Source organism: Capra hircus, chromosome 2, assembly GCF_001704415.2.
Source record: "Capra hircus breed San Clemente chromosome 2, ASM170441v1, whole genome shotgun sequence".
In the NCBI taxonomy this organism is placed as follows: Eukaryota; Metazoa; Chordata; class Mammalia; order Artiodactyla; family Bovidae; genus Capra; species Capra hircus.
The window spans coordinates 32,741,371-32,767,719 of NC_030809.1; the positions used below are offsets into that span (position 1 = coordinate 32,741,371).

At 35.9% G+C, this 26,349-nt stretch overlaps 1 protein-coding gene across 2 annotated transcripts in view; it reads left to right on the forward strand.

Moving 5' to 3' along the window:
* The window catches only part of ABCA12 (ATP binding cassette subfamily A member 12), a 209,076-nt gene that overhangs the window by 106,994 nt on the left and 75,733 nt on the right, over window positions 1-26,349 (forward strand). For both annotated transcript variants that reach the window (XM_018059867.1, XM_018059874.1), the window contains exons 9-19: window positions 251-326; window positions 3,533-3,651; window positions 5,113-5,219; window positions 11,199-11,455; window positions 11,555-11,667; window positions 12,924-13,048; window positions 15,240-15,413; window positions 19,527-19,691; window positions 20,130-20,340; window positions 22,100-22,239; window positions 24,144-24,263. In XM_018059867.1, coding sequence (XP_017915356.1) covers window positions 251-326; window positions 3,533-3,651; window positions 5,113-5,219; window positions 11,199-11,455; window positions 11,555-11,667; window positions 12,924-13,048; window positions 15,240-15,413; window positions 19,527-19,691; window positions 20,130-20,340; window positions 22,100-22,239; window positions 24,144-24,263 — 1,607 coding nt within the window. The remainder of the gene's footprint in view (window positions 1-250; window positions 327-3,532; window positions 3,652-5,112; window positions 5,220-11,198; window positions 11,456-11,554; window positions 11,668-12,923; window positions 13,049-15,239; window positions 15,414-19,526; window positions 19,692-20,129; window positions 20,341-22,099; window positions 22,240-24,143; window positions 24,264-26,349) is intronic.

Here is a 26,349-nt window from a genome sequence, read left to right on the forward strand (position 1 = left end):
GTAATGGTTTGATGCCCAGAGAAATAATTTGTTAGAAATGCATGTGCCTAACCATTGGGATTATTTCAGTTGGGAGGCAATTGATAAATACATATTTTAACTGTTTCCAGCTGAGCTTAGACATCTCTGTAAAGTCGTTTGGAGAAAAATTCTGCAGACTGCCTGCTTTTCTTCCCATTAATTTGACCTGGGATGATTTTTACTTAGAAAAATAAATCATTTAATGAAATGCTAAATGTTATCTCTTTAGGTGGCTCTGATAATACAACACATTTGTGGAGTGAGGAAGATAGACAGTCACTATCCCCAAGCAGCCTGGCTGCACAGTAAGTCTTTGTTGGTGTTTTGGTTTGTTTCTAAATTGGTAAGTAACTTGACTGAATAAGCAAGCAGCACGATTCATAAACATCATTCTTTCATCAGTGTGTAAGACCATGGAATAGACAAAATCAACTATTGACTGATGAAAGAAAAAGTTAAAGTTGAAGTGCAGTAAAGTTGAAACTTGTTTTTTGGTATTATTCAGTGATACTTTTAGATAAGTGACATGAAGATCTGGTTTTCAGTTCTAAGATTGCATAACTAGATCCCACATGTTCTGTCTGGATAGGTCACCTTATGTCTATGAGGAAAATCTAGCTGGAGGCCCAATTTCCAACTCTTTTCAAAGACTTTCATCTTCATATGAAAGGTGTAAAAGTCTCCAACTTTTTACATTACTGTTGATCTCAGTTTTTAAAAATTGACATTAAAAATCAAAGCCCCAAGGTAATGCAAACTTTGTTTGCTTCAGTAGCATTCAAGTAGCCAAGACTGTTTATAAGTTATTTAATTTTGGACAGTTTGTGGTTCATGTAAATGTTTATATATTTACCTATTTCTGAGACAGTGAATAGGCAGTGGAAATAACAGCAGTAATGTTGGCTTCTAAGGATCATTAATATAAGCAGTTCTCTGAAGTAACTAACAGTTATGGTAGAAAATTCAAGCAGTTGCCTGTAGAAGCTCACTGAAGTAAATTCACATAGTTCAAGGCAAATTTAGAGACTAGGTGACCTGTTATGTAAAAGTTGTTTTGGCCTGATAAATTATCCTATTGAAATTATTTGACTTTAGTTCCAAAAGATATGTTTTTGTGAGCTAATGAAAATGGAAACAAATAGTAGGAGTTATTTTTAACTATTCATTTCTTTTTCTAAAATAGAATCTATGCAATTGTTTATAAACTTTCTATTAATCAGTGAGAAGTTTCCCAACTCTGGGTAATTCTAGGAAAAATTCTTCCATCAACAACCACCTCCTCTTTCTGCCCCTATATCTCTCCTCTAAGGTGCCTGAACCAGATGTTCCTCCTTAGAGCAGTCTTGCAACCCTGGGCAATTTTCCCCCAGACAGGATTCCATATTCCAAATAATCAAGTCTTTTAAACACATCCCCTATATAGCCAGCAAAATATTAAAAACAAAAACAAAAACAAAAACCTCTGACTTGAGACAACTGGATACTTATTGCTGAAGCCAGGTATCTTTATCAGAGCCTTGGGGGCATCCATAGCATTGACAGTGCTAGCTATTCAGATGTGAAAATTATACAACAAATGTAGTTGGTAGCTGACAGCTAGCTGACAGTTTATTAGGAAGAATTCATTACTTTTAAGTTAGCTCTTGTTGAGATTGGTGAAATTAAGGGATTTCTTACCTTTGGGCTACCTTTCCATTCCCACTTTAAAATAATCACAGAATGGAAATACTTGACATGAGATAAAAGTGTTTGTAGTCCAGAATTTTCTTTGGAAAGCTGCTCAAAAATATTTTTTCCCTCATAGCTCTTCTCCTTCCTCCTTATTTTTGCACTAAAGTTACTTCTTTTTTGTTGTGTGTGTACATGAACAACATGCACGGATATATCTGTAATTTCATCTTTTTTTGTAAGCATTCTTAGGATGTAGGTAACATTTTATATAAAATATGTAAATTAAATGGTTTAAAGAAATACTTGAGATGTTTATGCCAAAACAGTTGGCATATATATATATATCTTAATTTTTGATATATATTAAATATAATCTCAAAAATCTTGGTAATCAAATGTTCTTCATGGAACTAAGATAATGGCTGATATGATATTTCAAGGTCACTTTTAGCTCAATATTCTTTTATGTAAAGCTTGAAAATTTGTCATGAGAAGTTCTTGTGCTATTTCATTTGAAAAGTTAGAAAAATATGTTGCTATTGAACATGGCACTAAGATGGAAATGGCTCAGTGCTATAATAATTATGACAAAGAGGAAGACAAACACAAAAGAAAGAGAGGCAATAATAAGAGGAGAGTCTCTGGTCAAAGAAGTGCCTGAACAAAAGCAAGAAAGCTCAGGCATGGGTGCAGTTTTTCTAAACATGGGAGCTATGGACTATATTTAAATGAAAGTCAGCCATCTGACCAATAAGCTGTGCCCTGACTGGTAATTGTTAGAGACTTTTCTTTCCATAGATTTTCTTGTTTAAGTTCCTCAAGGATCCAGTGTCATTAACCCACATCCAAATACCCTGAGGCTTTAATGTTAGTGCAAACATCATCCTACATGTTTACTGGCTATGCCAGGATGAGTCTCTTCCATTAGTATTTGAATAAAATCTAAGTTAACATCTAATATAACTAGTTAATTTGTGTGCTGTGCAGTTTGATTCAAAATAGATGATACCCAAATCAACCATTGACATTTATTCTGTCTCTGCTGTACATCAAATTCAATAATAGACAGTAAGGGAAGAAATTAAAAACAGAGATGCAGCCTCACAGATGAAGTGACTGAGCTTGTGTAACATGCACACATTTACTCACATAGCTTTGCCTCAAAAATATTAGACTATGTCCTCACATGCAGTCGATTTGAAAGGAATATACAAAGTGGTTAATTGGGGAACTCTGAGTTGGTTGCTTAAAGAAAAAAAAGGAACTGACATTATTCAGTTGGAGTCTACCATTTCTTCTTAATCACAACTACATGAATTTAAATTATTTAGAGAATGTTATAAGTGGAGGGGAGTCTAGCAGATCACCCAGCCCCCTATCTCTCATTTGACGAAAGAGGAAGCTGAAGTCCAGAGAGAGGGTTGCCAGATTTAGAGGAAAAAGGAAAGGAAAGAAACATGCAAGACTTGTGGGATGTACGTACACTGAAAAATTATTTGTTATTTTGCTGAAATTCAGCTGTCTTTTATCTGGCAACGCTAGCCCAGTGATTTTTCTTTCAAGTAAACGTGCCTAGAAATGATCTTAAGATCACTTAGATTGGATATTAAAGTAATTAAATATAAAGGTAATGCCCATGGAAAAGGTAAACACTCAGAGAATCCAGAGTAGTGCTGTCATTGTGCAGTTGGGCTGGATGGGGGAAGATGTCCTACTTGCCAGGGTTTCAATGCTCAAGTCAACCAAATGCCAGACAACTAGGGACTCACAGAATCGAAACAAAATAGCTTTACTTTATTTCTATATGACTTAATTTGCATCTTCTTTTCTAATTCTATAGGCTCCTAATACTGGAAAAGTTTGAAGATGCCCTCTTAAATATATCAGCAGATAGTCCTTATATTCCTTACTTGGCATGTGTGAGAAATGTCACTGGCAATTTAGCCAGGGGATCAAAAGGTAATGCTCTTCTTTCTTAAGAGTCAAAATGCTACTCATGGTTTCTAATTTTGTTCTAAAATAAAGTCTTATGTTTGCTTTAAAGCAGAAGAAACTTTTAAAACCTTTGTTTCCATATCCATCTGTTTCAGTGGTTTGATATACGAAGTAATATCTAATCATATTATTATATTACTACTCCTGTTGTAGCTGCTAGTACCACCTGGCCACCTGGACAAAATTTAATGTATAATAACCATATAAGAAATAATGTGAGAGTAAGTAAGTGAAAGTCACTCAGTCATGTCTGACTCTTTGCAACCCCATGGATAGTCCATGGAATTCTGGGTAGCCTTTCCCTTCTCCAGGGGACCTTCCTAACCCAGGGATTGAACCCAGGTCTCCCTCATTGTGGGCAGATTCTTTACCCGCTGAACCACCAGGGAAAACCCAAGAATAATGGGGTGGGTAGCTTTTCCTTTCTCCAGTGTATCTTCCCAACCCAGGAATCGAATCGGGGTCTCCTGCATTGCAGACAGATTCTTTACCAGCTGAGCCATCAGGAAAGCCCAAGAATACTGGAGTGGGTAGCCTATCCTTTCTCCAGCTTATCTTCCTGACCCAGGAATCAAACCAGGGTCCCCTGCATTGCAGGCAGATTTCTTTACCAACTGAGCTATCCGGGAAGCCCAAGGTGACAGTGACCACCTAGATAAACTTTCCATGTCTCCAGAATTAGGAGTTCGCATAACTCTCCATGACATTTTCTATACCTTTAATCTTAGTTGTCAAAAAATAATAAAAAGGATAATGAAGACTTCCAAAAGAAGATGTAAATTACATAAATAAAGGCATTTTTGTAGCAGACTATTTTTTACTTCCTATCCTTACGCACTTTGTTTTCCATCTTCTACCTACACGGACAACTGTGAAGATTACATTTAATCAAATATTTCTTTTTCTTTTTTAAAGATAAAACGTCTATTTGTAGGAGATATACATTCATTATTCCTACACCAAAATAGTTTTTTTTTTTTTTTTTTTGAGACTTAATGGCAAGCAAATAGCACAACAAATATTTGAGTGTGATCTCTCTATACCGGGCGTGAATTAATCAAGGGTAGAAGGGCATATTTGTATCACAGTGATTATACAACCTATTCTCTCTCAAATCCTTCAGCTTAATAATATACCCCAAATAAAAGCATATTCAGTTCACAAAGAACCAATACTGTGTAGCAACTTTGCTGGAAATATTTTTGTCTCTAAGCAGAATATCTATGAATATTTTAAAAATAATGAATTCTATAGCCTCCATGGTTCAAGTAAAGATTAAATTTTCACTCATTTTATAGTTAGATTCAAGTAGGCTATTATCTTAGAAAAAACGTAGTAATAAATTAGGATGAAGGTGTCTTTCAAATAGATTTCCTAAATGACCTTGCAGTTCGCATAAGGTAATTCTTTTCTCCTCTTTTACAGAAAGTTTAAGAATGCTGCACTCTACAATTCAATTTAAAAAATCTTTTCTTCAAAATGGTTCCTATGAGGATTACCTCCTTCCAGTTTCTGAAGTCTTGAAATCAAAAGTAAGCCATGAAAGGGGGAGAAAAAAAAGCCCTCAATACTTCTTGTAATTCTATAGAAAGATATATTTGTAATTTTTAAATCTTTATATTTATAAGTCCTATTCTTATTTGACTCTAGATTAGTGCTAGAAAGGGGGTGATGAGTTCTGGTTGGTACTATGTAATTGTGTTTTGTTTTTAATTGGTGTCTATCTCTGTCTGAAATGACCCATAAAAGCCTAATTACAGAATGCAATATGTAAAGGAATGACTGCTGATATAGTCTCATTAAACTACATGATTTTAAAAGGCATTCAAAATTTGATTTCTAATTTGAGATGTCCCTAGATTTTAAAGCTATAAATGTTAATTTCAAAGCTAAATGTTTTAGACTTCACAGTATACAAAAATCTCAGAAATTGACTCACCTTATTTTTATTATCATCAGAAGCAGAAACCCATAGATCATATTAAAATGTATGATATTGAAGAAAGGGGGAAGAAGCCACAGGAAAAAAATGTTAACTCCAAGTTTGAATTGGTTGGCATTTGTCTCTTTTTCTTTGTTTAGCTCATGCATACACTATGCAGGTTCCCATGAAATCCACTCTATTTCTTAAATAACCCTATTAAATTTTGAAAGCAGCTTTCTGAGTAAGAACAGCAGTTTAATTGGATTTATGTAGCCATGGATAAAGTAAAATTAGAACTGGTTTATTCAGTGCAAGCAGGATGATGTCTGTATAGTCAACATGGTTTAATTAAGCAGGCATAGAAAACATGTGTCCCTGTATATTACAAATAAATATGCTAGTTATACTAGACTACCTACATTGTAAGCTTAGTCTTCTACATGAATCAAATTTCTAGTGTACTTAATTTAGCACTATCTTGGTTTATATGAGAGACCCATGTCTTAGTTAAATAGGAAAGAAGTTTTACATTCATCTGGAAAAGACCGGCTCATCCTTCAAGGACAAGTTTAAATGTCACTCCTATAATATCAGAGTATCTCCTTTCTCCCTGTTTTCAAATAAGGATAATGACTTTGTGCACATATCATATTTACCCATTCATTCATTCCATCCACCCTCTGTGCTCCCATAATGCTACTCTGTTTATTTAAAAGATATAATCTCTAACCCCAGAGTCCTTGTAATCAATCCAGTGAAGGAGATGGAAAAGCAGACCAGTGATTATAACACAGTGAGACAAGTGTTATGGTATGTGGTTGGACAGGATTCTGTATATGGAGGTGGTATATCTGACTTCGATTGCAGAGGATGAAGATGGAGAGAAGAAATTTCATGAAGGAGATACTCTTTACTCTGAGTCTTGCCAGGCTGTGTAGGATTATGTTAATAGTCCTACATTCCAGACATAGAGATGTGAGTTGTTAAGAAAACAGAGGTGTGAATCTGAAGGACAGCTAGGGGTTACCTGAAGTCATGAGTCCAGCTAGAGCACAGAGTGCTTATAAGAGAGGCAGGAAAGGAGGCTCAGATCCCCAAGGCCTGGGGGATCAAGGAGTTTGTTTAGTCAAGGAGTTTGAATGTGATCCTGAAAATTGTGAATTTGAAGAAGGTAAATTCCTCATTTTAGAAAAAGATCTCTCTAGGAGACTTGTGGAGGACAGACTGAGAGAAAGCCAAATGGGCTATTTTTGCAATAACCTAAGCAAACCGTGAGGCCCTGTAAGATGTCAGTGGCAGAGAACAGAAGAAAAAGAATGTCAAGAGCATTGTAGGAAGTTGAATTGACCCAGCTTGGCAGCCAGTGGCATGTGAGGCATAGGGAAGTGGAGTCTCCAATTACAGTGAGATTTCTGGCTTTTGGAATTTACTACTTAGTATTATAACTTCTTGTATATGTGGGATCTATTTCTCCAACTAGAGTGTAAAATCTGATGAAATTGTGCCTTCTGCTTTTTCAAAGTATCACATCTAGCAGTAGCAGGATCTTAAGACCGGACTCACAAATGTGTGAAGAAATGATGGTATTAAAGCAGAGCCCTGGTGATATAATAGTGTCACCAGGGTAATTACTCACTGTAGTTCGCAACTTGCAGAGTAGCTGGGCAGCACACAATGTACACTGGGAAATGGAAGCAACACATGCTCAGTCATTTGCACTAATGTCCTGGGAATGGAGCAAAGGATAATTTAAAACAGCAACCACATTTTGAGTATTCTGCTCCCCTTGTAGGTTATGTTATGAAAAAAATTTGAGAAGCCACAGAACGAATAAACTATAATTCTGTTCCTTAGGTCAGAATCTTTTGCTGTTTATAACAAGCATGGCTGCAATTTGCAATTGACAGAACCCATTCATTCCTAGACTACGAGGTCCATAGGAACATGAATAAGTGTGTTGATTTACTGTGTACGCTCAGCACCTGGCATTGAGTCCAACACATGGAAAATATTCAGTACATATCATTGAAAGGATGAAGACAAACTCTTAGAATTTGCCTAGAAACTCCTAGAACAAGATATGTTTTGCTCCCCATTTTGTCCTCCCTGGTAATTAGTATCTTGATTGTGATAGTCAGGGCCCACCCTAACTTCTTTATTCATGATATTTCTAAGAAGGTTTAGACCCTCGAAAATGCCAAATGTCTGTCACTCATTGGTAACTTTTCTTCTGTTCTAGCACTGAACTTTCTACTCTTCTTGAGCTTTTGAGTTTTCTCCTCCCTTCATTGTCTGTTTTCTCTCTTCTTTTCAGCCTCTCAGGTGGGAAGGATAACCTCCTGATTGAGAAACTACTCATAAAATGGTTATTCCCCACATTAAGCAAAAATACAGATAGCACACTATTTATACTGTAACACTCTCACATTTTTAAAGAGGCCTTTTTTTTTTTTCATTCACCTGCTAAGAGCCCAGGAGCATTGCTGTTTCAGCATTTTTATGCATATGATATTTTGAGGTTTGTGCCATCATGTTACTTACAATTCTGATTCAGATGCATTAGGAACGGTAGACAAAAGTGAATTCAATCACAGCTGGACATGGAGTTAGTTATGGGTCATTGTTCAAGTTTAGGCTGAGACCTTACTATGTAGGTCAGGGTCTTGATACATAAGACTTTGACAAACCTGTAATCTGGACTTGACACATACTTTTGAAGAAACAATTATAATTCTCTGAATGTATGTTGATTACTAATAAACTATGAAGTTTCTAAAAGTTTAATGCATGTATTATTTTTACAAGAAAGTAGTTGTTCTTCAGCCACTCAGTCCTGTTCAATTCTTTGCAACCCCATGAACTGCAGCACACCAGGCTTCCCTGTCCCACACCATCTCCCGGAGTTTGCTCAAATTCATGTCCATTGAGTTGGTGATGCCATCCAACCATCTCATCCTCTGTCATCCCCTTCTCCTTCTGCCTTCAATCTTTCCCAGCATAAGGTCTTTTCCAATGAGTCAGTTCTTCGCATCAGGTGGCCAAAGTATTGGAGCTTCAGCTTTAACATCAGTCCTTCCAGTGAATCTTCGGGGTTGATTTCCTTTAGGATTGACTGGTTTGATCTCCTTAATGTTCAAGGACTATCAAGAGTCTTCTCCAGCACCACAGTTAGAGGGCATCAATTCTTCAGTGCTCAGCCTTTTTACTGTTCAGCTCTTAATGACAAATACTAAATGACCATCATGTTTCTCCTTGGTGGCTGTGCCTCACAGTGCAGGGCGCATTATTAATCCTGAATTAAATCCTTATTTCAGAGGACAAATTCTACTTCAGTAGCAGGGCTAGATTTCCAATTTATCTTTCTATATATGTTGCCTTATCAAGCCAAGATTATTCTATATGGACATTTATTGGTTTCTGATACATGTATGTCAAACTTGCAATTAAAAAATATATTTCAGCCTCTACTGAGTAAAGTCATTCAAACTTACTACACCCCTAAAAGCTCAATTAGAAAAATAAATTGAGCTCCCAGTACTTATCTTTTTATTTAAGAAATCACCAAAATAAAAGTCACTGGCAGAGAAGTTTGGCTCTATTCATTAAAAGTTTAATCATATCTAATATTTGGAAAATCAAAGGAATAAGTGATAAATATATCATTACATCTGGTACAATGATTGAGTTTGTTGCAGAATGGAAAGTTTCTCGTAACTAGACTAGACTAGTTTCTCATAATAAGACTAGAATTTTAATACAATGAAACGGTTTTATATAGTTCAAACCCAGAAGTCAATTAGATATTAAATAGACCAATGATATTTACTGTCTAAAATGATTTGTGTTTAATTGCTAGTGCCTACATGTAGTTACTATAAATCTCTCACCCAAGACACATCATTGTACCTTTCCCATTTGACATATGCAAAGAAATATTCCTGAACTTCTTCTTGTATCATTTCTGTGAAAATGCAGCTGCTGATTAGAAACTGAGCTGTAATGAATGGCACATATATTTGCTTCTTTAGATGTTGCTCCAAATTATTTCACATCTTAAAATGAATAGCTCTAGGGTTGCTTCTGAGCACAACAGAACTAGCTTTCCCAGAGGCATAATGTTTTCCCCTAGGATATACAACTTGGGGATATATCCTCAGAACACACAGAGCATAGTGAACTGCAAGGAGGAATATACTTGACTGGGTAGGAAATTAGTTGATTTTCATTTTTCTCCTTTTTTTCTGAGTAAAGGATTTTAGACCCCTTTAAGCATTCCATAGAACAGAAGTTTCCCTCCATAAATAAGAGGATAGAAGGTAATGACGGTCAGTAGCAGTGTAGACACTTGAAAAACCAGGTATATACACACCCATATTATAAAATATGCGTGATTCTCATGCTGCAGTTTTAAAAAGTCGTTTTTTTTTTTTTTTGGTCAATTAATTTTTTTAAACTTGTGGTAAAATGCATAAAACAAACTTTACCACCTTAACCATTTTTAACTCTGTAGTTCAGTTGTGTTAAATATACACACATTGTAGAACTCTTAAGCTTGCAAAGAAAAATCCTGTATGCATTAAGCGCCTATTTCTCATTCCCCTCACCGCCTAGTCCCTGGCCCCTGCAGTTTTACCTTCTGTTGCTATTAATTTGACTGTGCTCAGTACTTCATATAATGGAATCATTCAGTATGTCTTTTTATTACTGGCTTATTTCACTTAGCATAATATCCCAAGACTTATCTACATTGTAATATGTGAGAGACTTTCTTTAATTTTTAAAGCTGGATAGTACTCCATTATATGTGTATACCATATACACATTACACATATGCAAATTATATGTGTTTATCCATTCATCTGTCAATGCACATGGAGTGCTTCCACTCTTGGCTATCATGAATACAACTGCTATGAACACGAGTCTACAAATATCTGTTTAAAACCCAGCTTTTAATAAATACTTTTGAGTATATTCCTAGAAGCAGAAATGCTGAGTATTATGGTAATTCTATTTCGAATTTTTTGAAAACCCACTGTACTATTTTCTTTTATAGCGCTACATCATTTTACATTCCCATCAGGAGTGCACAAGTGTTCTAATTTCTCCATATCCTACTAACATTTGTTATTTTCTGGCTTTATTTATTTGTTTGTTCATTTTTTTGTTTTGATAGTAGCCATCTTGTGAGTGTAAAGAAAACCTTTTTGAAGTTTCAAATCAAATCTGCTTTGCTGTCTGCCTTTATACATAATTTTAAAAATATGCTAAAATGTAAAATTAGTTTAAGTATTTATGGTTTAAGTGAGATTAAACTACATTTTTTTTAACCTGTGAATCTATAAGTTATGAATACTGTTGAGAAAGAAGTCTAATAGGTTCAAAAGTTTTATAAAACTTCTTGAGAACAATAAACTCAAATGACCGAAAACAGTGCTTTGTGGTAAAGCTGTTGCCACATGCCAACTAACTAAATACGTAAGCAAAATGTTTTTAGGAACTAAATCAATTTTAGTTGCTTATTATCAAGAACTAAATATTTAGAATAATGTCACTAATATTTCCCACTCTTTCCCCCTCTGGAAAGCTGTCTCAGCTTCGAAACTTGACCAAGCTTCTTTGTGAACCTGAAACTTCCAATTCAATAGAGGAAATGTGCCAGCTCTCCAGTATGGACTTTGGGAACCTATGTGAAGAGAGTGAGTTTCATGTGCAGCTCCTGGAAGCCGCAGAGCTTGGCACCGAAATAGCCACCAGCTTACTGTATCACGACAATGTTCTGTCTGAGAAACTGAGGGATTTGCTTTCTGGGGATCCAAGCAAAATTAATTTAGATATGGATCGGTGAGTTTTTTTAATCGTCTTCTTCCTTGGCAAAATCTCTTCTCAAATAATTACTGATATTCCGAGTTCAATTTCTCTTCCTCTTCTGCTTTGTTTCAGGTTTCTAGAACAGGCATTGCAAATGAATTACCTGGAAAATATCACACGGTTAATGCCAACCATAGAAGCCATGCTGCATGTCAATAACAGTGCAGACACCTTTGAAAAACCAGGTGTTTCCCCATCCATATTTTAAATGCTGTCTTATTAGAATGTGTGTGATTCTCTTGCTACAGTTTAGGAAAGGCTATTTTATTTTTTTTAAATATAAATTCATAGGAAAGGCTATTTTAAAGTTCCTAATGAAAGCTACTTTGTATCTGCCCTTATACATGAGACACCTAAAGCTTTCAAATATGGTCACTTGTCTAAAATAAACACAGAGCAAGCCAGCAGAGAATGAAAGAGTGAAATTTTATTTCATAGCAAAATGTCTTCAAAAATTTTACTAGTTAGACTATTCACCTTTTGTTTCTCTCATATATTAAAGTGCATTAAATAGTAGGTTGCAAGAGCAGGGATGAAATTTATTTACTTCCATGAGAAATCTGATTTTAAAAATAAAAATGCACTGCTATCTACAGAAATATTGATTCAGAAACTCCTATTAGTATTCTGAGCATGATGCATCATGCAATACATTTCTTCTTTGCATAATACCTCAATACTGAAAAGAAAGACATTCAGAATTTTGGACAACAAGCAGCCACAAAATTGGAAGGGCACTAAGTCCAAAAATAAAGAAAGTATATTTGCATGAGGGATATTTCATAAAGGAACTGAAAAGGCATTTACAAAATTGAGATCACAATCTCCTAAAATAAAGTCAAAATATCATTTGTTATTCATCAAATGACCCAGATGTGAAATGATTTTAATAACTATTCTAAAAGAGAAGTTAAACACATTCTATTTGAAAATTGAAATAATGATTGTGAAAATCCTTTATAAAACAAGGTGCTGGGCAAAGTTAAGAAAAAAGTGCACTGTGGCATTATGTTTCAGATTTAGCACACTTTGTCCCTAGCTGACAATATTATTTGATCTGAGGTGAAAAAGCATCTTGAATTTGTGTGATGTTTTAAATCAAATAGAGAGATATATATTTAGCAAATTGTGTGGTCAAAGTCTGCAAGGAAACCATATTTTCTTTGAATCAACCTTGCATTGTACACATTTAAGGAAAAGTTATAATCCAGAGCAATATGTTACCTTGGGTTAATGATATCATACAGGAATAAGTCTAAATCAGGTAGAAATATATCCTAAAGATGCAAAGTTTGCCAAAACTGAGAGACATCTGTTCCTGACACAAGGCTTATATGTTGAATATATATTTTAGTCTAGAAGCTTTCTTTATACTGGAATGACTAAAAAGAATTACATTGCAACCCACATGTGAGTTTTGTTTTGTTTTATTTTCTTGCAGGCCAGTTAATAGAAATGTTTAAAAATGTTGATGAGCTGAAAGAAGAACTGAGGAGAGTAACAGGAATGTCCAATCGGAGTATCAACAATTTGCTGGCCATTCCCATCCCTGACAACAGAGCTGAGGTGGGATGGAATATGTTTGTACTTACTTCCAGGTTTTTAAAAGTTTAAACAGCTGTTAGTATTTGTTGAGCACTTATCAGCAAAACCCGGAGAAGCTGAATGCAAATCTGGTGAATTTTCCATGCAAATGATAAAATTAGAAGCCTAATTCTTAGGTGAAAATAGAAGGAAAAGTCCTGAAGCAAGAACATTACTACTGTCTGTTCCTTCCCCTCCCTTTGCCCTCTTTGTCTTCTCTTTATCTTCACCCCCAGATGCTTTTTTTAAATAAGTGGTATCATCAGTAATTCTTTCGGTTCACTATCACAATCACATTAGCTGAGGTCAATTTTCACATTTTATTATGATGATATCAAAGCAAGTTTCAGTAATGTAATCAGGGGGAAAAAGGAAGACCGTTTATAATTCGTTGAAACTAAAGTAAAAATGAATACTCTTTTTTTTTTAATCTCTGAGATAAGACTGAGTATATAAATAGATATGGTTGTGACAACTCTGGATAAGTTTGTAGGTATTCCAAACGTATTTTGCTGTGAAATGAGTAATGGCATTTCCTCATAGGCTGATAATAGGGTTTTCCATTTGAAATGTTTTATCTTTTATCCCTTTTCCAAGTTCATTGTCTGAAAGTGTCATAGAAATTTTCCAAAAGAACTGCAGAGCTTAAGACCTCATCCATTCAAAACTTACATGTGACAGAGTGTGTCATTTCTAAACACAACCCAGTTATTCTCCAATATGGGATAAAGTTTTTAAAATCCTTTAAGGCTGACTTTGGAATATTTATGTTTAGTTGTGTCATTTTAATTGGTTCCCCCAGACAAAAATTAAAACTGCTTTACCTTCACTTTTCTTCCTCTAGTTCTAACGATTAATATTTCTTTACCTTTACCCCTTGATTTCACCTTTCACTCATAAGATCCTAAAAGATCTAATTTCAGAAATCACATTTTTGGCTTCTGAAGAACGGGTTCACTTTAGTAAATAAAAGCAGGTAGACAAGAGAGCATACATTCATATTACTTTTAAAAGGAAAGAGAGAAAAGTTTCTATATTCTTGAATTTCATAAACATTTTGTTTACTTCACCTCGGTGGAAATAGAAATGACATCTTAAGTTCCCGTAGTCACATGTCACTTTCCAAACAAGATTTACTGTCCAGGATTCATACTATTGTGTGATTCTAGATTTTTTTTCTTCACCATTCACCTCTGGACCCCAGAGTTTACTGGGTAAGATTGTAACTTCAAATGATTATATAAATGAAATGCAACTTAAATAAAGCAAGAATAAAATTTTAAGGCAGCAAGAGTTTTAAACTAGTAATTTTCCCAAACTTAATCTAAACCAGTTTTCTTTCTTGATACCACTATTTACCAAGTCTTTCAGGCAAGAAATCTTGGAGTCACTATGGATTTCTTCTGTCTCTTTTCCCATGATAGCTCTTAAGCTTTCCAGTGAACTATGTACTCTTTAAGGACTTCCCTCATAGCTCAGTTGGTCAAGAATCTGCCCGCAATGCAAAAGCCCCGGTTAGATTCCTGGGTCAGGATGATCCGCTGGAGAAGGGATAGGCTACCGACTCCAGTATTCTTGGGTTTCCCTAGTGGCTCAGCTGGTAAAGAATCGGCCTGCATTGTGGGAGACCTGGGTTCGATCCCTGGGTTGGGAAGATCCTCTGGAGAAGGGAATGGCTACCCACTCCAGTATTCTGGCCTGGAAAATTCCACGGACTCTATAGTTCATGGGGTTGCAAAGGGTCGGAGCAAGCTTCACTTTCACTTTCATGTACTGTCTATGGGCTTCCCAGATAGCACAGTGGTAAAGAATCCCCCAGCCAGTGCAGGAAACATGAGACTTGGGTTTGATCCCAGGGTTGGGGAGATCCCCTGAAGTAAGAAATAGCAATCCACTCCAGTATTCTTGCCTGGAAAATTCCATGGAGAGAGGAGCCTGCGGGCTACCGTCCATGGGGTCACAAACCGTTGGACATGACTGAGTGACTGAACACACACATGGACTTTTTATAGGACTATTGATAGCAATTAGTGTTTTAGACAAAAAATTATTTGATATTTAAGGCTAATTTGTCTTATTTTTAAATGAAGTCTAAAAGGATAAGAAAACTCCAAGTGGACAGGTGGCTTGAAAGGATTCAGAGCTAAAGTATTTTTCTTCTTCCAATTTGCAGATTATTTCTAGTGTGTTCTGGCTGCATTCTTGTGATGGTAATATGACCGATCCCAAATTGGAAGATGCAGTGAAGGAATTCTGCATCATACCTCTTCCAGAGAGATCCCGTCTATCTTACCTCATTGGACTTACATTTCTACACTACTTAGACGTTTACAACTTCACATACAAGGCAAGTTACTGTGGATGAAATGCTTTCAAACTTATTGTTTAATATAAAAATATTTGATTATACCTGTATGCTCTCTGATACTATAAGGAATGCAATCTATTTATGCAGCTTTTGGAATTAAAGCTTTTAGAACTAAGTTGAACCTAATTTTAAAGCTAAGTGGAACCTTAGAGATCATATATTGCAAATTTGCATGTTTAATAGATGAGGAAATTAATCTTATGGCCTTATTAACTCTCAATTTGTATATTCAAGACCAGGAATTAAACTTAATATACACTAGACAATGAAATACAAATGTTACAGTAACTTTTTTTAAGCGAATAAACATTAATTTGATAGTATAAAAATTAAGATTAGAACAAAGTTTTTTTTTTCAAGTGAAAGAATTGAGGGATTTTTTTTGTATTATAAAAAAATTTTTTTGTCTTACCTTCATTAGATTTAGATAGAAGCTATCATTATTTATCCAGTTTCAGTTCAGTTCAGTTCAGTCGCTCAGTCATGTCTGACTTTGCAACCCCATGAACTGCAGCATGCCAGGCCTCCCTGTCCATCATCAACTCCCAGAGTTCACTCAGACTCACGTCTATCGAGTCAGTGATGCCATCCAGCCATCTCATCCTCTGTTGTCCCCTTCTCCTCCTGCCCCCAATCCCTCCCAGCATCAGAATCTTTTCCAATGAGTCAACTCTTCGCATGAGGTGGCCAAAGTACTGGAGTTTCAGCTTTAGCATCATTCCCTCCAAAGAAATCCCAGGGCTAACCTCCTTTAGAATGGACTGGTTGGATCTCCTTGCAGTCCAAGGGACTCTCAAGAGTCTTCTCCAACACCACAGTTCAAAAGCATCAGTTCTTCAGCACTCAGCCTTCTTCACAGTCCAACTCTCACATCCATACATGACTACTGGAAAAACCATAGCCTTGACTAGATGGACCTTTGTTGGCAAAGTAATGTCTCTGCTTTTGAATATGCTATCTAGGTTGGTCATAACTTTCCTTCCAAGGAGTAAGCGTCTTTTAATTTCATGGCTGCAGTCACCATCTGCAGTGATTTTGGAGCCCCCCAAAATAAAGTCTGACACTGTTTCCACTGTTTCCCCGTCTATTTCCCATGAAGTGATGGGACCAGATGCCATGATCTTCGTTTTCTGAATGTTGAGCTTTAAGCCAACTTTTTCACTCTCCTCTTTCACTTTCATCAAGAGGCTTTTTAGTTCCTCTTCACTTTCTGCCATAAGGGTGGTATCATCTGCATATCTGAGGTTATTGATATTTCTCCCAGCAATCTTGATTCCAGCTTGTGCTTCTTCCAGCCCAGCGTTTCTCATGATGTACTCTGCATATATCCAGTCGAACTAAACAAATTGTCATTATTAGAGCTGTAAAGTCAGCAGTAACGCCATCTTGCAATAAATAGATGCTTAAGTACATAGTGAATAAAAAACTGAAATAAAAATGTAAACATAAGAAAATTAAATACCTATATCCACTCAAATCTCTACTAGGTCAAAATTATTTACACGTTATTAAAAACACTGAAAAAAAATTTTCTCTTTAAAAGAAAATCAGAAGCAGCACAGCAGACCTGTGTTATTGAAACATTGTAGCAAAGGAGATGAAGACTTTTTTGGACTAGTTGTAAATATCCTGTTCCAGGTCATCATTATCCTAGTTTATATTCTGCAGTGACCTCCTAACTGATCTCCTTGCCTCGGTGCTTGTTCCCACCACTCCAACCCCACCCTACTACTCCCTAAGCAGCAAAAGCAATTCTTTTGAAACTTGAATCAGATTATGTCATTCCTCTGTTCAGCATCTCCCGTGGCTCCTCATTTTATCCCAGTAACCCTCGATTCCTGCAGGGGCCCCAGAGTCTGCACATTCTCTCCTTGTTTCTCAAATCCCATTTCCCATGTGGCTACTCCCTGGGTCCAGGGCTGCTGCATAGGACCATTCTAGGAGGTGTCCTTCCTGTGATTTCCAGAACTATGTGTCTTTATTCAACATTGACCTCAATAAGGTATCATGAGAGACCTGTTTAAAATGCAACCAACCTCATCGACAGCACTCTCAAACCTTTCCTTGATCTGTTCGTTTTCTATTGCACCTCCAGCATACTATGTATTCTATTTAAAATTCACTTTTGTTTATTTTCTGTCTGCCTCTATTTGGCTATAAGCTCCATAAGGGCCTCTTTGTTCACTGAAATGTTTCAAATACCAAAAACAGTGCCTGGCCCATAGAAGAACTTAACAAATACCCATTAACTAAACAATAGTTATTTTACAGAAACCATGAAACGTATGGCTTCTCAGGTGGCGCAGTGGTAAAGAATCCACCTGCCAATGCAGGAGAAGCAAAAAATGCAGTTTCAAACCCTGGGTCAGGAAGATACCCTGGAGTAGGAAATGACAACACACTCCAGTATTCTTGCCTGGAAAATTCCATGGCCAGAGGAGCCTGGTTTGCCACAGCCTAGGGGATCACAAAGAGTTGGATATGACTGAGCATGAACATGACTTAAAATGCAGAAAAACTACAATTATTAAGTTTCTCATCTAAAATTTTAATATTTATCTTACAATATTTCTGCAGTGCATATATCAAACTATTTCTTATTGAGTATAGTAATTAAATATGTGCATTTTACAAGCAGAAGACCATTCCTAGTTCTTTCAGAACTGCAAATAAAAATAATGAAAAATTTCTCATCATTAATTTATTTCAAATTAATGTAGAATGCCTAGAATTTTAGCAGAACTGGAAGAAAAAAAATGAATCTGATTGCAGTTAATAGCTGTGTTATAGAGACAGCTCTGTCTTTGTAACATTTCTTCAACTGAATCTTGTGCCCAGAATAGTCGTCTTTGACCCCCTTGTACTTGCCAACAGCTTTCCCTCTTAAGGAACTTCACAGATCTTTACCCCTCTACTACGTATGTCTCCTTATTCTTCCTATGGTTTGTTCATTCTCTCCTTTGTGGTGTCATCTTGGAAAGACTTCTTTTGATTTCTCAGCTAAACTCCATACCTTCTCATATTACCCAGCCTTTTATTCATTGATTTGTCTCATTTGTTCCTCCTATTAATACAATACTCCCTGAGTGAAAGGATGATGCCAGTTTGGGCACTACTATATCCATCACCTCACCCAGTGCTGGGAACATAACAGGCACTCAATTAATGTTTGTTGAATAAAGGAGTGAATGAGAGTATAAAATGTACACTAAAAAAATAATTTCAGTGTTGTTTTTTTTCCTGCAACAGAAATGCATTGTGGGATTATGATTAAGCCTGATAAATCATGTGAGCTTTTTGACAGAGCTTTTCTGATTTTAAGGAGCAATTGTGATTTTTTGAAGAATAGTGTATATGAAGAATTATGTAATTGACTTTTGCCTTTCTGACTTTTAAAATCATTTATTTGTGGCAAATTTATTGAGGTATAATTTATATGTTATAAAATTCACCCACTGTAAGGGTACAATTTAATGGGTTTTTTTAAAGCCAATTATAGAATTGTGCAACTGTTACCACAATATGATTTTATAACAATCCCAAATGCAATTTTCAACACAAAAAGAAGCTTTCTGCCCATTTACAGTCATCTCATTCTGACCTCTAGCATAGGCACCGCCTAATCTATTTTCTGTCTCCATAAATTTGTCATTTTTAGTCATTTTATTTAAATTGAATCATACAATTTGTGGGTTTTATATCTAGCTTTTTCATTTAGTATAATGTTTTGAGTTTCATACATGTTGTAACATGTCAGTGTGTAATTTCTTTCTTTTGTCAAATAGTTTTCCAGTTTACAGATATACATTTTGTTTATCCATTCATTTGAATTGTTTCCACTTGTTGGCTACTCTAAATAATGCTGCCATAGCCATTCTCATACAAATCTTTGTGTGGACATATTTTTCAAATTTCTGTTGGGTAAATATCTAGGAATCAAATTGTTTGTTGTATGGTAAATTTATGTTTATTTAGTAAGCTTCCAAAATAATTTACAAAATGACTGTATCTTTTGCTATTTTCACCAACAGTGTGGGAGGGTTCCAGCTTCTCCACAAAAAAATCATTTCTTTTCTTTTTTGTTCCTGTTAGGTATTTTTCCCTAGGGAAAATCAAAAGCCAATAGAAAAGATGATAGAACTCTTCATAAGGCTAAAAGAGATCCTCAATCAGATGGCTTCGGGCACACGACCGCTGCTAGACAAAATGAGATCCCTGAAACAAATGCATCTGCCCAGAAGTTTTCCACTAACACAGGTAGAAAACTCACCCAGTTATGTTCTTCCTGGAAAATTCCTTTTGTCATCTTAACTTTTGCTGCTGCTGCTGCTAAGTCGCTTCAGTTGTGTCTGACTCTGTCCGACCCCATAGACGGCAGCCCACCAGGCTCCTCTGTCCCTGGGATTCTCCAGGCAAGAATACCGGAGTCTTAACTTTTGAGATTAGTTATAATACATTCAACTACAGAGAGAGTACATTGTCCAAAGTCACTTACAGAAAAATTCTTCTACTATGGCAAAAGTTTTGCCACTTGAATTGGAGAAGTTTAGCATTCTGCATTTACATTTGGGATACTATTTTAAAGAAATTGTGGAATTGAGAGAATTCTCCAAACATTATCAGGTTTTCAATATTGTTTTCAATAGCATTTATAGCTCATATAATATTAATAAATCATGTATTTTTATCTCATAGGCAATGTACAGAAACAACCGGATAAACACTCCCCAAGGATCATTTAGTACCATTTCCCAAGCACTGTGCTCCCAAGGAATTACCACTGAATATTTAGTTGCCTTGCTGCCCTCTTCTCAGAGGCAGAAAGGCAATCACACTAAAGACTTCTTAACTCATAAATTAAGTAAAGAGCAAATTGCTGCAAAGTATGGAATTCCCTTACATGCCAGTGAGTATACTTCAAAATCAGCATGGTAATATCACCTCCTAACATTGTCTACTAAATCTTAGTCTTTTTTTTTATTGGCTGTATACCCTCTGTTGTACAATATATCCTTGTATCTTATTTTATACATAGTAGTTTGTGCCTCTTAGTACCCTACACCATCTTGTCTCTTCTTCCTTCTCTCTCCACTGGTAACCACCACTTTGTTTTCTATAGCTGTGAGTCTGTTTCTTTTTTGTTATATTTACTATTTTGTTGTGGTTTTTGTATAAATGATATACAATATTTGTCTTTGTCTGACATTCCACTTAGCTTAATGTCCTCCAAGTCCACCCATGTTTTGCGAATGGCAAAATTTCGTTCTTTTTTATGACTAAATTTCCATTGTGTATATATATACCGCATCTTAACCCATTCATCTGTTGATGGACACTTAGGTTGTATCCATATCTTGGTAAATGTAAAACATGTCTTTATGAACATTGGGGTGCATGTATCTTTTTAAATTAGTGTTTTGGTTATTTTGGGTATATACCCAGAAGTAGAAGTGTTGAGTCATAGAGTAGTTTTATTTTTAGTTTCTTGAGAAAAACTCCATAATGTTTTCCACAGTGGCTATAACAATTTACATTCCCACCAATAGTGTGCCAGGGTTCCCTTTTCTGCACATCCTTGCCATCATTTGTTATTTGTGTTCTTTTTGATGATGGCCATTATTACAGGTGTGAGGTGATATCTCATTGTAGTTTTGATTCCTAACTAGCAATGTTGGACATCATTTCATGTGCCTATTGGCCCTCTGCATTTCCGTTTTGGAAAAATGACTATTCAGGTCTTCTCCCCATTTTGTTTTTTTTTAAATGGTGAGTTGTAATCTTAGCATTTTATTTTAAATGAAGCATTAATTTTCCCAAAGAAAACATTCATATAGCACTTGCCACACATCAAGCATGTTCTGCATATCAACTCATTCACTCTTCACAACAACCCTAGGATGTAGGTGCTACTATAGCTGCAACTTAGCAAGAGAAATGAGGCACAAAGTAATCTGGCCACAGTTGCCCAACATGAAAACATCAAAGCTATGATTTGAACCCAGGCAATCTGTCACAAAGTCTAGCTTCTTAACCACTACACCTTGCCAGTGAATGACACAATAACATGCCTTAAATCTGCTCAGCACCTTTTCTTAACTTTTTAAAATTAGAAATTTGTCTCACACATAAAAGAGTTTCATGACTGTAGGAGAATTACAAACGTTCAGTGGCACATCAAAGCTGTTTATTTGATCTATAAGCTTTGAGATGTGAAATATGATCAGCTGAGTTCTTCCAAGCAATATGGGGTGTTTAGCAGAGCAATTGGATTGACACAGTTATACATCTTTTTATTCATCCAGCAAACATTTATTGGACAGCTCTTATGTATCTGTTGTAATAGCAGAATTTTGTATATTTTGTAAAATTAAGTGACGAAGATCTGTTGGAAAACATTCTGAAATGTGGTTTTCAACCTTTCTAACCTTTCCTCTTGGCAAAATGCCATCACTTATTATGCACTTTCTTGTTAGATTAAACTTACACCCAAAAAGGATGTGTTACTACGCTTTCTTACTTTGATACCAGATGTTTTGCATTTGTTGATAGCAAAGGACATACAAGACATGTATTTTGGAGTGTTGTAGCAATAATTTTTGTCAATTTACCATAAATAAATTTTAAATATATATATTAAATGATTTTATTGTGCTTTCTTTTTCCAGCACCATTTTGCTTTTCCCTTTATAAGGACATCATTAATATGCCTGCTGGACCGGTGATTTGGGCTTTCTTGAAACCCATGTTGTTGGGAAAGATTTTATATGCACCATACACTCCCGTCACAAAGGCAATAATGGAAAAGGTTTGACCATTAATACTCAAAGTTTCTATCTTAAGTATTAAGATGATTTTTAAAGTAGTCAGCTTACAGATTTACTCTAGTTGGCTCAGATATTTTTCTAGCCTACGTACTGTTTACCTTTGGCTTTCTGCAACTTTTAATTCTCAACTTCTGCCCTGTATATGTGTAGCGATGTAGATTGGATAGTAGCGCCTTGAAGAGAAATGAACCATGTTGACACTTGAGAATGAGGTTAGTTGTAGCATGACCTCAGACTTTTCAATTTATCACCCAAAGCAGGAAATTTTTCTACAGCTGGCATCTAACTTTCAAAGTGTGTAAAAATAATGGTACTAGAAAAAATAATATTGGGCATATATAGCTAGTTTGAACAAAAACAATTGCTAAATTCTAGCAATTCATATAGGCTTCATATTTGGTTGTACAATTTAACATCCTATAATTATATACAACATAGATGTTGAGAAAGACAGCATTATTAACTAACTATACTAATCAACTACATAGTATAACCATAATAGCCTTTTTCTTTCATTCTTAAAGTTGATATTAGTGATTTGAATTATAAACCTGATGCTTTCAAAATGATAAGAGTGAAGGTGAAAAAATTATACTTTATCATTACTTGGTCATTAGACTGTATGTAAATATAAATTACTTTTAGGTGTATATAAAAATAGACATGACGTCATCACTGATTTCTGGAATGATCTTTGCTTTTACTATCTGTGTTTTAATATCTTATTTGCTTTATTGGCTGAACACTTCTCCATAATTTTACACAAATGAAGTCATTAAATGCTTATTTTCTAAAGGTAGTTTTTTTGTTTTGCTTGCCTCTCATCTTTTTCTCCTTGCTTGATCCTGCTCTTCCTTTCATGTAAACTAATGAGATGGGGCTGGTGCACGGGGATGACCCAGAGAGATGATATGGGGTGGGAGGTGGGAGGGGGGTTCATGATTGGAAACTCATGTACACCCGTGGTGGATTCACGTCAATGTATGACAAAACCAATACAGTATTGTAAATTAAAATAAAGTAAAAATAAAAATTAAAAAAAAAGAATGCTAACTTTCAAAGATGTGGCTTTTGATAATTTATGTACATTCCTCTAATCCTTTATATATTATTATACTGTATGCATTTATATGCAGAATGGTCACTGTTTTGATTATTAAAATAAGGCTTCATTATAATACTTTTCTACATATTACTTTAGTCACACAGCAATACCTTATGGAAATTCTTCCAATTCAGTAGATATAGTTTATTCATTCTTTTTGAAGACTGAACATTTTTTCATACTCAGTCAGTTCTCAATTTTTGGACATCCTTTTTGTTTCTAGTGTTTACTTTTGTTCTTATTGTTCATGTAAATAATGTGGTGATAAATACTTTGTGTATATAACTTAACACAGTGATATTTTTATTTCACTGAGGTGAATGTTCAAGATTGAGGGACTGAAGAATATTGTATTCTATTTTAATGACTGTCATTAGATTGCTTTCCAGAAAAAGCTATACCCATCCCTTTCCACCAGCATTACATGAAAGCATCCGTCTTCTTATATCCTTGAATTAGAATGTTTCTCTAGTAGTAAGGTTAAATGTACCATTGGTAAAAGTGGGTAACTTGTGAGAATTCCAGAAGATGTACTTTCCTTTCAGCTATATATTTTCAGTGGACATGAAGTAAACCTTAAATTTTCCAGAATTTTTTGTGTAACCTTGACCCTATAAAACCTGCCACTTAAAAAATTTTGACCACGTGGGAAATTTCTGACAATGCTTTACTAACTCTACTTTTTAGAACTGTTTCTTAGAGTTATATAACAAAACAACCTTGAGATATCTTTTAGAAATACCAATGGCCCAGATTTATTTCTGTTTCTTTGTCTTTTAGTCTAATGTAACCCTCAGGCAGTTGGCAGAATTAAGAGAAAAATCTCAAGAGTGGATGGATAAGTCACCACTTTTCATGAATTCCTTCCAACTATTAAACCAGACGATTCCAATGCTCCAGGTAGGAGACAGTTCTGTCATTCCCTTTCGTATGGATTATAATTCTTTGAGATTTGAATCACCTTCATTAGGAGAATGGGCAGTTAGTAATATAGAATCCATATTCAACAGATTAAAATTGCCTCTCCTCCAGACAGCATGTGTGAGACAGGATAACAGTTCTGTCATTCATGTTTGTAACCTTCCTCACCTCTTATACCACAGTTTCTATGTATGTAATTCAGAGATAAATCATTTTACAAGTTAATTCTGACACACACCTAGTGATATAAATCTATTTTCCAAAACTAAAATGCCATAAAATCTACTTAAAATATGCTTATTTTATTTCTCTAAATTTTGTTTTGCTATTTTAACTGAACCAGAATTTCTAAAGTACTGATATTCTGAAGAAGAATGTTAAATTCGAGGAGTTCTTTGGTTGAAATATTTGACACAGTACCTCAAATACAACACATACTAGTTGAAAAGTATCACCTCAATTCTCATAAAAGATGCAGAATTCTCTGAAAAGGATGCAAGTAGTGTTGGGAAATGTTCCAATCACCAAGAGAGCTATTGGCAGCTAAATATCAGGCTAGTGATAAAGAACCCACTTGCCAATGCAGGAGACATAAGAGATGTGGGTTCAGTCACTAGATTGGGAAGATGCCCTGGAGGAGGGCATGGGAACCCACTCCAGTATTCTTGCCTGGAGAATCCAATGGACAGAGGAACCTGGCAGGCTACAGTCCATAAGGTTGCAGAGAGTTGGACATGACTGAAGCGACTTAGTATGTATGCACGAACATCAGGCAGCAGAGTTAGACCCATTATCAGTGGGAGAAGAGAACATTTTCAGGAATGGTGACAACTTAGGAACTTCAAAATAGTACCAATTGCATATTCAAAGAATTGATAGAGGCCCTAAAATTGATTTTAAAATTGATTAAGCCCTAGAAGATTTTTGCAACAGCAACAACAAAAATGCCCTTCTTTATAATCATGGCTCAAAAAGTTAAACATAGAACAAAGAATTTGTGTCATACAACTTTGGTAAAAATGTTATACCCAAAAGATGTTTTACCCAGTCTTTGTTTTGCCTAATAATTAGTCATAATTACAATTACAACCTAAATTTTATTAGAAATATAACTCTAATTTCTAAATAGATATTTAGCACATTAATATAAGTGAAGTGAAGTGAAAGTCATTCAGTTGTGTCTGACTCTTTGCAGCCCCTAGGATGGTCCATGGAATTCTCCAGGCCACAATACTTGAGTAGGTAGCTGTTCCCTTTGCTAGGGTATCTTCTCAACCCAAGGACTGATCCCAGGTCTTCTGCGTTGCTGCTACTGCTGTTGCTAAGTCGCTTCAGTCGTATCCAACTCTGTGTGACCCCATAGACAGCAGCCAACCAGGCTCCCCCATCCATGGGATTCTCCAAGCAACACTGGAGTGGGTTACCATTTCCTTCTCCAATGCATGAAGGTGAAAAGTGACAGTGAAGTCACTCAGTCATGTCCAACTCTTCACGACTCCATGGACTGCAGCCTACCAGGCTCCTCTGTTCATGGGGTTTTCCAGGCAAGAGTACTGGAGTGGGGTACCATCACCTTTTCCGTCTGTGTTGCTGAGCACCAAAGAATTGATGCTTTTGAACTGTGGTGTTTGAGAAGACTTTTGAGAGTCCCTTGGACTGCAAAGAGATCCAGCCAGTCCATCCTAAAGAAAATCAGTCCTAAATGTTCATTGGAAGGACTGATGCTGAAGCTGAAACTCCAATACTTTGGCCACCTGATGCGAAGAGCTGACTCATTTGAAAAGACCCTGATGCTGGGAAAGATTGAGGGCAGGAGGAGAAAGGGACGACAGAGGATGAGATGGTTGGATGGCATCACCGACTCAATGGACATGAGTTTGAGTGGATGGCATCATTGATTCAATGGACATGAGTCTGAGTAAACTCCAGGAGTTGGTGATGGACAGGGAGGCCTGAGGCCTGGCGTGATGCAGTCTGTGGGGTCGCAAAGAGTCAAACATGACTGAGAGACTAAACTGAACTGAACTCCCGCATTGCAGGTGGATTCTTCACCAGCTGAGCCAGC